This window comes from Scardinius erythrophthalmus (assembly GCF_964197995.2).
Source record: "Scardinius erythrophthalmus genome assembly, contig: HAP1_SCAFFOLD_357, whole genome shotgun sequence".
Taxonomy (NCBI): Eukaryota; Metazoa; Chordata; class Actinopteri; order Cypriniformes; family Leuciscidae; genus Scardinius; species Scardinius erythrophthalmus.
Genome location: NW_028296255.1, coordinates 37,801 through 53,723, shown reverse-complemented (window position 1 = coordinate 53,723; position 15,923 = coordinate 37,801). Strand labels below are relative to the sequence as shown.

Here is a 15,923-nt window from a genome sequence, read left to right as displayed (position 1 = left end):
TAGGATAATAATAATAATAGAATAATAATCTAATTCGGGCCTCACTGAACCATTGGGTTCCTCCAGATGCTGGCTTTAACATAAGAGATCTTCCAGGAACCACTTAAATGTTAAAAGATCTTCCAATAACCCTTTTATCGCATTTAAGTTCCTCTATTTTCCCCCAAAGCACTTCGAGGTCTCATGGTAATGAAAAGGTGACTCCAGAACCTCTGAAGTAAATACAAAGTGCTTAAAGGATCCCATAAGTTCCAGCAAGAACCTCAAAGATTGTCAATGCTCCTCCAGTAACCCTACTATAGGAAAAAGAGCTTTGAGGCACCAAAATTACATTTTGAAGTTCCTTGAGTATCCAACAGGATACTTGAGGCTCCTTTAGTTTTTACAGTGTACTGTACACGGTAAATTAGTACCGTGAGATGTTTCAAAAAGTGAGGGGACAATATCAACACTGGCAAAAAGTGGTGGGGACATGTCCTACCTGTCCCACATGCAAATTACAATGAAAAATTAAAAAGCCTTTTTTGCATTTTAACACAGGTTGTGTGTATTCATAGGCCTTGTCCTTTTCAAAATCCTGATTAAAGAATAGACAGCTGCTGTCTTTGCCATCCTAACACCTGCTAATGTCATTGAGATGCTCCATGTCTTTGAGATATCCTTTCTCTCTGGCAGCCTTTGAGATGAGACCAATATAAAATATTTTTGACAGGAGACAAACTGGTCATAGAATCTAAAGGCATCATAAACTGCAGATGTGCTATGCATAATTCTCACGCCAAACTTTCAGAACACTCACATAAAAAAATACCTGTCAGCAGCTAATAAAACACTGGAATGTTAGTACATTTTCATCTGCGTTATACCATAAATCTGAAGGTTGGAGGTTTCTCAGCACTGATATGTCAGTATTTTAAAAGTTAAAGATAGTTCACCCAAAAATAAACATTTTGACTTCATTTACTCACCCTCATTCCAATCCAAACCTATGACTTACTTTTTTTATCTGCAGAACACAAAAGATAATAAATAAATATCTTTATTATCAAAAGCAAAATAAATCTCCTTTCACCTCCCACAAAAGAAAGTATTTCAGGTTGGAATAGCATGAGGGTGAGTAAATGATGACAGAATTTTCATTTTAGGTGAACTATCCCTTTAAAGACATGCGTATTAACATGATCTGTGGCAGAACAATGCTGCACACTGGTGGTAGCTTTGAGTTAAAGCACAAAGTAAACAATAAACGATTTTTCCCCTCACTCTTCAATTTCACTTTAAAAAGAATCAACTTATAAAAAGACTAAAAGCACAGACTAAAATATAAAGTCAGTGAAGCAATATAAAAGTAAAGCCAATTTAGGAGATTTCTCAAGACAAAGACAACATGTTTTCTTTAAACATTTGGTTTATTTTGTATTAAGACAGATTATATTTGTAGCGGAAAAAATGTAGGATATAACCTAGGTTTCCCACCAAAATCTATGATCACAAACATAGCCTACGTTGTCGCATAGTTGCATAGATATGAAAATACCTGGATTTGTATAGAGATATTTTAAGAACATAAAATACATCTGTAACAATTATGTAAAAACTCTGAGCTGATGCAGTAATTATAATGCCAAGAAATTAAGATGCACAGAAACTAAAATAATCTAAAAGAGTTAACTTAAAACCATTAGGAATGTTTCAATAAATAAAGTATCACCATAGACAATGCGTAAGCTTAGAATATAAATAGTTCCCAGTATGCATTAAAAGGTTTAAATTCAACAGTATTTCTATTTGTGCTAGAAGCATTTAAGCATTTGGGCTCCAGCATTTAAGCAGCATTTAACAACATACCCTGTTGTAATTCAGCCAATAGGAGGACACAGTGTGTCAGTTCCCTGAGCTTAGTACACGGTATCATTGGATCATCCAGCTGTGTCTCCAGCTCCTTCAGACCTGTTCAACAGGTCAGACGTAATGCCATTAAAACGCTCTACTCTCTACACAAAACAAAAGCGAATTCCTGGCCAATATTTGGCCTCTTTAGCAAAGCCTTTAAAGAAAGAAAGGATGCACATTTTCAAAAGCTACTCTGTGGCTGCACAGTCACAGTGACAAGGCACATCGGCATCTGGTGCTTCTGTAATTGAGGTAAACATCTGGTGACTGGGTGAAAGAGTTCAACTTGCATTCACCCAGACAATTTCTCAGTATATATCAAAGCTTTATGGTCATTTAAGTACCCATAAAGCTGGGTAAATGTCACAAATGAGATTATATATATATATCACACAATTCTGACTGCATAAGCAACAAAACTAGATTGGAAGGAGATAAGGAGTAAATATACAAGCTAGAGCCCGTCTAGCATAAACCATTTATATTCATGAAGAAAGATCAAGCCCTTACTGAACTAGCTACTTAAATTAAGCTAAATGTACTATAAAATGTGTAAATACATAATTTTAAGATAAATGTCATGAGATACAAAATGACCTACATTTAACAAAGTTTGAACTACTAAGATTAAAGGCAAAACAGCACATCTTTTTTTCTTTTCAATAACATTTTTGTTGGAAGATGTGAACAGATGATTGTCAATCCATTTTCAGAACCTTAAAGAAATAGTTCTCAAAAAAAACAAAAACAAAAAGATCAACACTAAAATAAAATGTATTACCTGAAATCTTTTAAATATTATTTAAAAATTAAGCATGTTGTTTTGGACCCTACTGACATTCACGGTTCACATTCACTCAATAAAATAATAATAATAATTATTATTAATCACTGTATGGTCAAAATCACTGTTCAAAATATCTTCTTTTATGTTCCACAGAAGATCACAAAATGTGGGTGAGTAAATGATGACAGAATTGTCCTTTTTGGTGAATCATCCCTTAGTTAAATTCAACTATATAATTCTGAAATCATTTAAGGTTGGCCCACACTAAAAGATTTTTAAAATCTCATCAGATTTTCAGAGACCACAAACATGGCGATAAAAAACAAACAAACATAGATTTAACAGTTTTGTTTCTATAGTGTGTGGAGACACACGATTTGACCAAGAAAGCACACCACATATTAACAGATTCCATTTACAAACAACCAGAGTCTCGACTGTGAACACAGGAAACCTTGCAAAATCTCTCACGGTCAAACGTGACTTTGGAATAAACAAACATGGCGGATGACGACCAAGAAGAAATGGCAATAATAGTGTTTGGACTGCTTTTCGTAGAAAAAAAAGAATAAGGTTTGGATGAAGTTTCAACATATTCAACATGGATATTTACGATCTGAGATCAGCGTGGCCCCGATGTTCTTCTGAGCAGATTCATTCACTCTCTTAACACCTCACTCCACAGGAAAATATGATAAGATAATCTGTAAAACCATCAAGATAATTAGGACTTTAACCTAGGATAGTCGAAAGGGGAGAATTGGGCCCAAAATCTGCCCGATTATCTTTTAGTGTGAGGGTGCCTTTACATATAAATCTCTGTCTTATGCCAAAACAGACAAATATTCAAAGACAACTTTGTTTACAAATCAATACATCACAAATTATTACACAACAGTGTCACAATCACCATTCTTTGACTTCGAGCTTTGGGCATAAGAGATGGCATCACCAACAGTGTGAAACTTTATTTCTTTGGTTCCTTTCTTTGGGTCATAGTAGCCTCCTCTTCGCAAAGAATCAATGACGGAGATGTTGCATTGCGCCAAAAATACATTGACTCCCAGCTCCTTGTAATCCTTGCATACCTCTTTCAAAGCATTGACTCCAGCAGTGTCTAGAAACAGCACAGGACTGCAATCTATGACCAATGCGTGTAAACTGGTGTGCTGTAGCAGATACACATCGGTGGACACATCCATCTCTTGCTTCAGGTCTTCTCCACCTTGTTTCTGATTCCTCTGCTTCTCTAGTTTCCTACGCCTGGTCTTCTCTTTAAGTGGATCCAGTCCCACACTGCGGTACAGTGACTTCTTAAACAGAGTTTGGTTGGCGTAGTAGATGGGAGCCTCGTATCGGAAAACAGCCACTCCTGGTTGGGTCTGAAGGCCCTTGTAAAACCCAATGTCCTCAAAGATCTCACGATCCCCTGCTTGGCCCAGCTGATGGACTTGGGCAGATTGTGTTCGACCTAGCACACAGAACGCAGATACCAGAACTCCAATCAGCAGGCCTAGCTCAGTGTTCACTAGGGCTGACGTAGACATGGTAACCAGCCAGATGATAGTGTCCACTCGATTGGCACGCCACATTTTGGGAATGTCCACAAACTTTCGCAGTGCCCCACGCAGGTTGACGACTATGATGACGGCCAGAACGCATCTGCAGAGTTAAAGAGGACGAAATTAGGAGAAGTATAGTGGAAATACACACAGTTTCAAGATAAAAATGGGACTGGGAGTGAAAACCTGAATACTTTCCAAGGACACTTGTGTGTCTGAAACAACCTCAAATGTTAAGGTCTCAAAATGATTTTGGGTCAATGAAAAAAAAAAAATATATATATATATGTTTTTTTTTTTTTTTACCTTTTCCCCCCTAAAAATGAATTTCCAAATCAGAAAGTAAAAGCACGTTCATCATACTGTAGGTGCAGGACATTCATTTTTTTCCAGCCACTCACCAGTCACTGTGGCTAGTGCTTTTCCAAGTTCACTGGCCACAATTTTGATATCAATACCATGGGGAAAAACCGCCATATAGATTTTTTTAAATATTATTTCATAATTTGGCAGCAGGTATATTAGGCTGCTGTCACTTTAAGACCTGACGCATGGATCCCTTATACTGTTACACATGAGTTTTCCTTCTCATCTGTTTACATTCACTTAAAACATAACTGACTGTTTACGTGAATACTCAACCCAAGACCAGCATTTTGTCATTATTTTGTATGTTTTTGACTGTTTAAGTGCAATAAGCAGTGAAAAAGAATAAAAAAAACAACTCAATTTAGTACTGAGAGGCGGCTTTATTTGCGCGCACTTTGGGTGTGAGCACAAATCTGCGGGAATGCTTAAAATTACGTGCAATACACGCAATCCCACGATGAAATTCAAGGCCTGTAACACCAACAATATTCATCTGGAGCAAATTAAACGGGTGAAGGGGAGGCGGATTTGTGTGTAACTCACTGTCGGAGAGATGAGAGATAGAGAAAGTGCAGCTGGTATTGTGTATCTATTCTGCGGAAAAATAATTTTGAAAGTGTTTCAGATATTTCAGTATCGATATGTATCGAAAAATCAAATTTTCAACAACACTACATTGCACTTAGTTTATCATTTCAGATGCCTTTTTAAAAGACTACAATAAAAAAAAAATTAATATATTATATCTAATGTGACTGCTGAAGTCCACCCACATTTGGAGGGTTGGCGGGTGTTAATGTCAAGCCCTGCAAAGGTGTATTCAAATCACTGTATGAATAATTACATTTTTATTTAATGTTTTTTAATAAATGATTAGATCCTGACTCTTCATACATTGACAATTTATTTATTACCAAGTTCATGCAAGAGAAACTGACATAATTTATACGTACTTCTGCAACGAGTAGAAGAGAGGTGCAATAACAAGCAGGACGAGCAGCAGCACTAGAGCGGTCACCAACCCCGAGACCTGAGTCTGGCAACCTGTGGACTCCTTCACAAGAGTTTTGGTCAAGGCGGCGCTGGTCGTGAAACAACGGAAAAAGGAAGGAATGATATTACAGAACCCAATGGCATACATCTCCTGGTTAGGGTCCACCATATAACCATGCTTCTTGGCAAACATCTCTGACAGAGACACAGTAATGGCGAAACCAACGATGGCAATCGAGAATGCATCAATAGCGATATTGGGTATGAGAGACCAGTTCGGAAGCTGTGGTGGCATGAAGCCCGTGGGAATGTTGCCAGCTACAGCCGAGCCATAAGTTTCCTTGAACTTTCCGAAGTGGGAAGCTAGAGTAGCAGCAATGACCACAAAGAGCTCAAAAGGAATGGGGGCCTTGAGCTTAGCCTTGAAGCGGTTGTTGAGCTCTTTCGTGGGTACAAGTACAAGCAAGCAGATCACACTTGTTATGAGGTCACATATGTTGGTATGACCCAGATTCTTCAGAAGACAGATCCAGGTTTTTATGAGCGAACCCCAGCCTTGGATACGAGGAAGGTGAAGCCCCAGAAAGTACTTCATCTGGGATGTGAGTATGGTGAGAGAGGCGCCAGTCGCGAAACCGCTCAACAGAGAGTCGGAGAGGAAGACTGAGACAAAGCCAACCTGTAAGAGACCCATTAACACCTGCAACCCAAGCAGAGCAAGACATTAATACAATTAGACATTTCAAAAATTTTACAGAAGAAGCTTAACCTTGATAGATGGACCAACCTGGTAGACTCCTGCTGTGAAAGTTAGTGTTGCTCCCACCATGATTGCATAGCAGCTCCGGTCACATATTAGACCAGTGCTGTTGTCCAAATTTCCCATGATGGTCTGATTGGTGTCCGATGTGTATCCTGCCAGAGTAAGTTCTCTGTCAACAACCTGTCCCACCAGAAGGCACAATACCCCAAACATCCCAACAGAGATGTGCCTGGAGGTTCCCAGCAGGGCGTAGATAATGCTGGCAAAGAAGGAAGTATAGAGCCCATAAATAGGGTCTTGTTCTGCCAGTAAAGAGTAAGCGATGGACTGGGGAACCAACAGGATGGCGACGATAAGGCCAGACATGGCATCCCCAATGATCCAGTCTTTGAAGTGATATCGCGGCAGCCATTTTATAATTGGAATGGAGTCTACGAGCAGGGCTTTGACTCGAGCATGACTGCAGGAACACTTTTTTCGCACCTTCCTTTTCAACACCTCCTTCCATGGCACCTTCTCTTTTACACACTCTTCTAAAAGGAAAGGAACATCCAACCCCGTATTAGCATCATCCTCTGCTGAAACGCTATCACAGACCTCTTCAACTGGCATAATGTCCAGAAACTCTTGCTGAAATAGGACACAAAAAGTACATTCATTAATCTTACTCGAAAAGAAAACAGTTTGTATTACATACATAAAAATGTAAAAAGGATCTTAGTAACACTTTTTTTCACATTCATAAAGATAGAGAAAAGAGTGCAGTTTGGTTTTTGGAAATCTTAAGTATGTTTACTAACTTATTATAAGTCCCTATATTATTTTCTTTTTTCCCTTGAAACACAAAACACACATTTTAACCTACATCTGTCAAAATGAGGTTTATTCACCTAATGCACCACACTGGCATGAGGTAGTTGTATGGACTTTTCTTTTTTCTTTTGTTTTGAGGGAGGGGGGAGCATTTGCTGTATAAATGTAAACTAGATGTACCGCATCGCGGTACAAAATATGACCGCCGCTCAGGCCTGCACTGGCTTTCCACAAAAATAAATGACGTGGAGTAATTTGGCTGTATTGCGTGTTTATGTATATACCTAAAAAAAGTAGTAGTATGTGCATGTCTGTCTGTGTGTGTGTGTGTGTGTGTGTCTGTGTGTGTGTGTGTGTGTGTGTATGTATGTGTGCGTACATGTGTGCGCGTGTGTGTTTGTGTGTGTGTGTCTGTGCATGTGGATTTGTATGTGTGTGTATGGGTGTGTGTCTGTGCGTGTGGATGTCAGTGTGTGTGCTAGGCATGTGCCGGTGTCACATTTTCATGCTGCGATTAATTGAGTGATCTTTTATCACGGTGTACGGTATTATCACGATATTTTAATTGCACATGAGAAATAGATGGATTGGGGGGGGGGGGTGTAAAAAATAAAATAAAACTTGCATCACAAGGTGTAATTGTGATTGTCAAAACATTTGGTAAATAAACTGAATTTTATTACGTTTAGTGACAACATGTTACAATGATTACATGGTACAATGACTGGTATACTGTTTGTATTGCTTAACACAAATTTAACGATTTCAATTCAATACTTGGGATTTGATTTAAATCTTGATTCAATATTGACTAATTTTGGATAAATATTAGGAAGGCTTCAGTAGATAGCCCACGTTATTTTTTTCTCATGAAAAAAAAATCTCACATAATGCTATGTAAGCATATAGAGCCCTATCAGCTGATATTATTAAAGGTTACATATAACTAATTAAATCAAATATAATGTGATTTTCATTATAATAACAATTATGTAATGACACAAGTAAAAATATAATAAATATGTAAAAAAAAGTGCAGTGCACATATTTAGCAAAATACTCCTCTTTATCTATTTGTTTTAATCATCTAACATGCTGCTGGTCATTAAATGGTTTAAATGTAACGTTCTGTGACACAATTGTTCTCCTGTTTCATATCATAAGTACCCTGCTCTGTCTTGTTTGACGGTCTTCGTGTCCTCTTTGCTCCGCGATTTTTCTCTGCGTGAGAAAACGGATATGTGGCGTGAGTGTGTGAAGAGTCTCGCGCTGAATGCGTCGAGTTGGCAGCTCTGCTTTTAGAAGCGGGATTGATCCGGATAGATCGGCGGCGGCCATAGACTGTAGGCGGCGGCGTTCCTCCTTCCCTCATGCTGCTTCTCCATGTGAGGACTGTTTACATTAGACTAGAAGTGCGCACTGGCCGCATGCTAATACACGTGGCGATTGTTTACATCAGAGTGCGCACGTGTTTCGCGCAGCATATACGCAGTGTCTGTTTAAGCGGTTGATGGAAATAAGCTATAATGCGCGTTCTAAAAATCTAAATTCGGATCTATTATTTTTCACGGTATTTTGAAGTGCCCGCGATAACAATATCGTGCATATTCATTACCGCGATTTATCGCATTACCGAATACCGGCACAAGTCTAGTGTGTGCATGCTTGCGTTTGTTTGTATTCCTGCATGTGTGTGACAGTATCATCCTAAACCAGCAACCCTTCGCTCAACAGCACCATCTACAGGCCGATGAGTGTACAGTCACTAAATGTGCACATAAATGAATTTATTTTATACCCCCCCATGGATGAAATTCTACGAAACTTAGCAGAGGATACCCCCAGAGGATGTCAAGTTAATCATACACATGAAATATGGTGCAGTTCTGAACATCTCCACTGAAGATAGGGGCGATTAAAGCAGAATAATATTGCATTTTCCTTTTTTTATGGGAGGGGCGCAAATCACAAATGAGTGATTATGGGCTAGGTTGATGTGGGCCCTTAAGAGCAACATACCATAAAAATGTCTTCATCCTCGGTGCCACGGTTCAGGTAGTTATTTAGGAAAAACTGAATTTTTTGGGGTTTGGGGGGGCCCAGCGCGGTGGGGGGGCGGAGTGGCCTCCGGGGACCAAACGAAATTTTTCCGTAGAAGTCTAGTGGGGCTACATGCCCACCAAATTTCATGCTCCCCGGTGTTTCGGTGTCCCTGGTATCGTTGACGAAAAATTTACGGGGGCCCCAGCGCAGGGGGGGAAGTGGCCCCCGGGGACCAAACAAATTTTTTCCGTAAAAGTCTAGTAGACCAACATACCATAAAAATTTCTTCATCCTCGGTGCCACGGTTCAGGTAGTTATTTAGGAAAAACTGCATTTTTTTTTGGGTTTGGGGGGGCCCAGCGCGGGGGGGGGGAGTGGCCCCCGGGGACCAAACGAAATTTTTCCGTAGAAGTGTAGTGGGGCTACATGCCCACCAAATTTCATGTTCCCCAGTGCTTCGGTGTCCCTGGTATCGTTGACGAAAAAATTTACGGGGGCCCCAGCGCGGGGGGGGAAGTGGCCCCCGGGGACCAAACGAAATTTTTCCGTAAAAGTCTAGTAGACCAACATACCATAAAAATTTCTTCATCCTCGGTGCCACGGTTCAGGTAGTTATTTAGGAAAAACTGCATTTTTTTTGGGTTTGGGGGGGCCCAGCGCGGGGGGGGAGTGGCCCCCGGGGACCAAACGAAATTTTTCCTTAGAAGTCTAGTGGGGCTACATGCCCACCAAATTTATGTTCCCCGGTGCTTCGGTGTCCCTGGTATCGTTGACGAAAAATTTACGGGGGCCCCAGCACGGGGGGGGGGGAAGTGGCCCCCGGGGACCAAACGAAATTTTTCCGTAAAAGTCTAGTAGACCAACATACCATAAAAATTTCTTCATCCTCGGTGCCACGGTTCAGGTAGTTATTTAGGAAAAACTGCATTTTTTTGGGGTTTGGGGGGGCCCAGCGCGGGGGGGGAGTGGCCCCTGGGGACCAAACGAAATTTTTCCTTAGAAGTCTAGTGGGGCTACATGCCCACCAAATTTCATGTTCCCCGGTGCTTCGGTGTCCCTGGTATCGTTGACGAAAAATTCAGTAAGGTGACGAAAAAAAAAACAAAAAAAAACTTTGACAATCCCTATATGACCGCTTTCGCTAGCTACGCTAGCGGCGGTCATAATAAATTACTCACTGCTTAAGAAAGAGATTAGAATAATTTAATCAATCAATGTCAGTACCAGCAGACTTTATTATAGAAACATTATTAACACATCTAACACCTTGACTCTCTCAATCCATAAAAAAAAAAAAAAACACATCTTCATCAGAAAAAAACAGATGGCAATTATTATAACTCATTATGACTGAGGAACAAAAATGTACAAAGCATCTGGCACAGTCTTGCTACTTTTCCAACTAAAAGGATTCAAAGTCTATTGAGATCTGCTGGACGTTTGTCCTTATCAGTGAGGCAACATCGGAACTCTGTGATTTGGTTCACGTTATGTCAGAATTCACACAGTAGTAACATATGAGGACCATAAAGGATTAATGATTATATAGACCTTATGCACCAGAGAAACAAGGGCGCCGCCATCTTTGGAAAATTGTCTTTTAACTTCCGTTTTGCGGTCGCTCTGTATATTTATATGGCATTTCTGTCCAGGAGTAATTAGCTTTTTAAGTGGATTTACTTAATGTAAAGTTAACGAAAGTTATCATGAGGACTGTAATGTTTAAAGCAGATGACTTAACAAATGTAAATCGACCGGGAAGATTTTAAAACGAGCCGTTCATTAATAAACACGCAAAACGCTGTGAAAATACAGACCGGAAGTCAAAAGACAATGAGCGCAGCGCTGAAAAGGGGCGGAGCTACATAAGGTTTATAGAGCAGTAAAAACTGTACTTTGGGTGAATTGTGAACTACTTAGCAGTACATAAATGGCATAACATAGTACATAAACTGAGTAACATTAACTATTCAGCTGGACTGTTTTCAATATAGTGGTGTAAATTGAAGAAATGCATATCTTTGCAAGCTCTCTATCACACTTATTATAATATTTGTCATACCTGCTTAACACCAAATAAATTTCCAATGTACTGCAGCTTGCATTCTTCATATGCCTTCTAATGCATACATGTGAAAAAAGGTCATACATCACTGTGTGATAATAATAAATGTTTATTCTGCAGCAAATCAGCATATTAGACTCACTTCTGAAGGATCATGTGACACTGAAGACCGGAGTAATGATGCTGAAAATTCAGCTTTGCCATCACAGAAATAAAATACAAATTTAAAATATATTACAATAGAAAAACAGTTATTTTAAATTGTAAATCTTTTCACAATATTACTGTTTTTAATCAAATAATTAAAGGCTTAGTGCATTCTTACTGAGCACAACATATTGAACAGTAGTGTAAAGATATAATAAAGAATTTACAGAAGAAAAACACAACACGTATTTTATTAAAGTATCTTGGTAACACTATACAATAAGGTTTCATTTGTTATCGTTAGTTAACTACATTAATTAAACTAACAATAAACAATATATTCTTACAGCATTTTTTAACCTTTGTTAATGTTATATTTTGTTATGTAGAGTTATTTAGCCTACAATTATTTGTCTTTGTAGAAATCACATATAGCCTATCCCCGAGTAAAGTGTATAAAGAAACAAGATCATCTTCATGACTCTAACCGGATGTGCCACAGTATTTCCAATTAATACAAATCAGCCCGATCATTAAGTACTTTAAGTCGGGATCAGTAGTTGCTGTGAAGTTGCTGAAGAGGTTCTTAGACTAGAGGAGCAGATAAGAAGGCCTGAATGTCCTAAACCGGGAGAACAACCATGCTCAGAAAATGATGATGCCTCCCTCCAGCACTACAATTAACCTTCCCCAGCTGTTAGAATTACGTCTCATCAAACAGAGTTACACATTGAGAGGGTAGCAGAGGTGACCAAGAGTCTTTTTTTTTTGACTCAACATCTTTGAGTCAGTTTTTCTTTCTTTCCTGACAATGTGGCTAGACTAACCAGGTGAAAATAAACAAGAGATGCTGGCATTGATCAGTCACACATACACACATAATGAAAACTTTAACTCTTTCCCTGCCATTGACAAACTTTCTGTAATTTATGACACAACGCTTCCCCGCCATTAACAGAATTTTCATAGCCTAGAAATCTAGACTAACCCTAGCGGCAGCAAAATGTATTTTGCAGCCAGGGTAGTCTAGCAACTCTCCATTGACTTTCGTGCTGGAAAAACCTAAATTGGGTCAGGCCAATCACGTTGTGTATAGAGTAGGCGGGGCGGGCTTAACATAATGACGAGAGTTGCGACGGTTCCCTGCTACTTGAAAACAAAAAATGGCGGCTGCTGCTGGCGAACAGTCTTTCGAATCGGCTTTGGCCGCGACTCTGGAGGACTTGGAGTTAAGTTTTTCTTTGAGAAAAGAGCAAAGAACGGCACTTAAGTCATTCTTAAAAAAGGAAGATGTGTTCGTAGTTTTGCCGGCCAGATTCAAAAGTTGAATCTATCAACTAACGTTAGCTCCGCTGTTGGGAAAACGCTCTGGTTGGTTGAAGCGCTGTCCTTACAGCCATTTATCCCGCCCCTCGGATTGAGGCGTGTCTATGGTGAGTTGCCAGACCTAACATCTTGATGCGAGTCTGGCTTGCCAGGCTAGAATTCTCCAGCTTTCCGTGTATTCACTGTTATACGGTAGGGGGCGCTATTAAGCATCTTCTGAAAGAGTACTGAATCTCTGGATCAAAACACGTGCGAAAAAGAAGCAGAAACCATTAATAGAAGCATTGCTTATTACATGTAAAATAACATGATCAACAAACATTAAACAGGATAAATCAAAATTGCTTAATGTTACAGAATGAAATGTCGACCCAGGGTGAGGTAGGCTATAGGACTGTGAAGCTTTTGGGGTGTTGATCATAGACAGTATAAGAAGTGGGCAGAGCCATCTCATTGGAACTCAATTGAGACAAGTGAAGCCCATTTTTAGCGAATTTTTAGGACTTCCGTTCCTGACGCGCAGACTCAAACAGAGCTTGACGACGTAGATGTGACGTGAGCAACCCGTCTGTCTTCTAGTAGCTGTGCCAAGAGAAATCTGAATCATTCCCTTCCGAATCTTGCAGAGACGGAGAGTGTGAGTAGGAGCTGTCCATGAGCTTGGAGCAGGAGAAACTTTTGCTAGGTATTCTGATTAATTATTTTGTCATTTTGCCTCCACGTCCCCCCGATTGCCCGCGAGCTTCTCCTCCTGTCCATATGGTAATCTCTCTACTGTGCGACAGAGAGTCGCGTGGTTATGATGCAATCGTTAGCCTACTTTTACAAAAACTGCTTCTACGGGGCCATAACATAAGCTACAAGGTAATGGATCATTTTATACATTGTCGTGTTTCTTTAGAAATAAATAATGGACAAATGGAGTCTTCAAACGCCTCAGATGTAAAGTTGTTCGCTGTCAAAATGACACCAAAATGAATGGGAGTCATTGGGATGCTAATAGCAGGTGAAGTTCTGCTACAAGATGGTGGCAGGCGGCCGGCTTCAACTTCCGGTCGACTTCCTTCCCGCTTGGTGTTGATGGAATCAATCTACTCCATTTATGTTTTGATCATCATTCTGAATCCGATTCAGATTCAGATGTAGTCTCTGACAAAATTACAATTTTCTCAGCTTTTTGTTCAAAATGTTGTTTTTATTAAACTTACCAATATTTAAGTATTGATAAAAAAGAATGCATAAAGCTAGAATAATGTTTTGTTGTTTAAAAGCAGAGACTCTGTTCTTTCTTTTGATATATAGTGCATATTCAGATATTCATACAACAAAATATTCTGGGGGGCCATGACATTTTTGTAAAAAAAAGAAAAAGAAAAAATGCTGGTGCTGGCTGAAAACTGAAAAACTCCTGGCAGGGAAAGAGTTGAGGACAGACACCTTGAGGCACTTGACAAGCTCAATGAGAAAGAAACTTGTGTCTTTTGTTAGCACAGGTTTTGTACTTGGATTGAAAAGCAGGGCCACCTGGAGCGAAGACCAACAACCAATTCAAAACATATCATAGGAACCCTGCTGAGGTTAATCTGCACCAAAACCTCAGTGGGAATATATAAAGCTATCTACCAGACCTCACAAAAGAGTGCTGCAGTGATAGGCTACTGTATTTTTGTAGGCCAACCTAGAAGTTATCGTCACCCTGGTTCCCTCGACAAAAACCCAATAGGATTTTTCTATTGGTTTTTGGATTGTTGAAGAAAACAAGCTGTGAACAACAAGTGCCCTTTTGGTTGCCCTTTGTGGTCCAGTTGGCAGTAAAGTGCGTCACTGTATGATAATGTTCAGTCTGGGGCCACACACACAGGTCATGCTCGTGCATAAAAAAAAAAGAATCATTTGAAAGAATGTGAAACCTAAAAGTCAGATTGAGCGGTTGGCATCACCTTTTACATTACGAATTTACTTTTTAAAAATCACATAGGAACCAAGTGGCATGAATTAGTGAAAGCCTACGGGTACACATGATCTCATCTTAAAGATGCCGTGGAATTCAGATGACATAGCCTTGAATGATCAAAGGAAGTTTAGTTTTATACTAACAGAAAAGCCACGCTGCAGAAACCGTATTTTTACTTTTTTACTGTAAACTTGTTACAAATTAAAAATCTGAATAACTGCATGTACACTGGTGTCGTTTCTCTCGCTCATATGATACTAGTAATCTCAACAAATGATATTAAACATTCAGTCTGCACTCTGCATTGCCTACATATAGATTAGTACAGCGCGACGATAAATATATCAATTCCAAGATCACATCAAGTTTCAGCAAACTTAAACTTCTCGTATAATTGAATGAAATATCATGAAATATATTGATATATGAAAAATAAGTAGCCTATATGAAAGAAACGACGTAATATAACAGAGGTTTGTTTCATGCTCTGTGGTCTAACTTCATGAATGGCACTATTGAAAACAAAACTGCAACGTGTACAACCGACTCATATTAAATCCGCTGACGGAAAAGCTGCACAGATTGTGTTGAAAACTCACCTCAGACCGTCAGCACAACGAGACCGTTTCATTCAGTCATGGTCATCCGAGAGACATTGAATCACTCAAGAGTTTTGTTTGACTACATGTACAGATACTTGTAGTTCAGGATTCCGTGACATATGAAGGCATCAGTTTACAAGTAATATCACGTGGACAGCGAAAAGCCATTACCACTGGTCACGTGACTGCTAATTCCAGGCTGGATCTGAAACCTAAAACACTGTCTTCTCAGTATTCACATAGTTTTCGTAGGTCGACAACACAACCTCACAAAGTTTCTACAGATCCTGTGTCCGGGTTGCGCAAATACTACGGCGAAGGCTTGACTTATGAATATTAATTTTGTGCGCCCAGTAGGTCGAACTCATTGGCCACAAGCAGACATATTCACTGTGCTGTTTGGCTCATGAATATTAATAAGACTAATCGACGTTACAGGAAGGCTGTAACGTCAGCGTTGTCTATTTAATAGTCATAAGTTAAACCCTCGCAATAGTAGCCTATAATTCAGAGGCTACATACTATTTAATTTATTGTCATCCAGGTCTGAATTAGAAATTAATATGATATAATGCCAACTAGGCTATGTTAAACTGCTTTGATTTA

The 15,923-nt window shown here is 39.5% G+C and overlaps 1 protein-coding gene across 1 annotated transcript; it reads right to left on the bottom strand.

Annotated features, from left to right (window-relative positions):
• Positions 1–1,398: 1,398 nt before the first annotated feature.
• On the bottom strand, positions 1,399–15,706 carry LOC308686513 (sulfate transporter-like). Its single transcript, XM_081394944.1, has 4 exons — positions 15,315–15,706; positions 6,392–6,997; positions 5,565–6,304; positions 1,399–4,342 (listed from the first exon to the last, which is right to left on the bottom strand). Exons 2-4 carry the CDS (start codon positions 6,977–6,979, stop codon positions 3,568–3,570), a joined length of 2,103 nt encoding a protein of 700 aa, XP_081251070.1. The 5' UTR covers positions 6,980–6,997; positions 15,315–15,706; the 3' UTR covers positions 1,399–3,567.
• Positions 15,707–15,923: the final 217 nt, after the last annotated feature.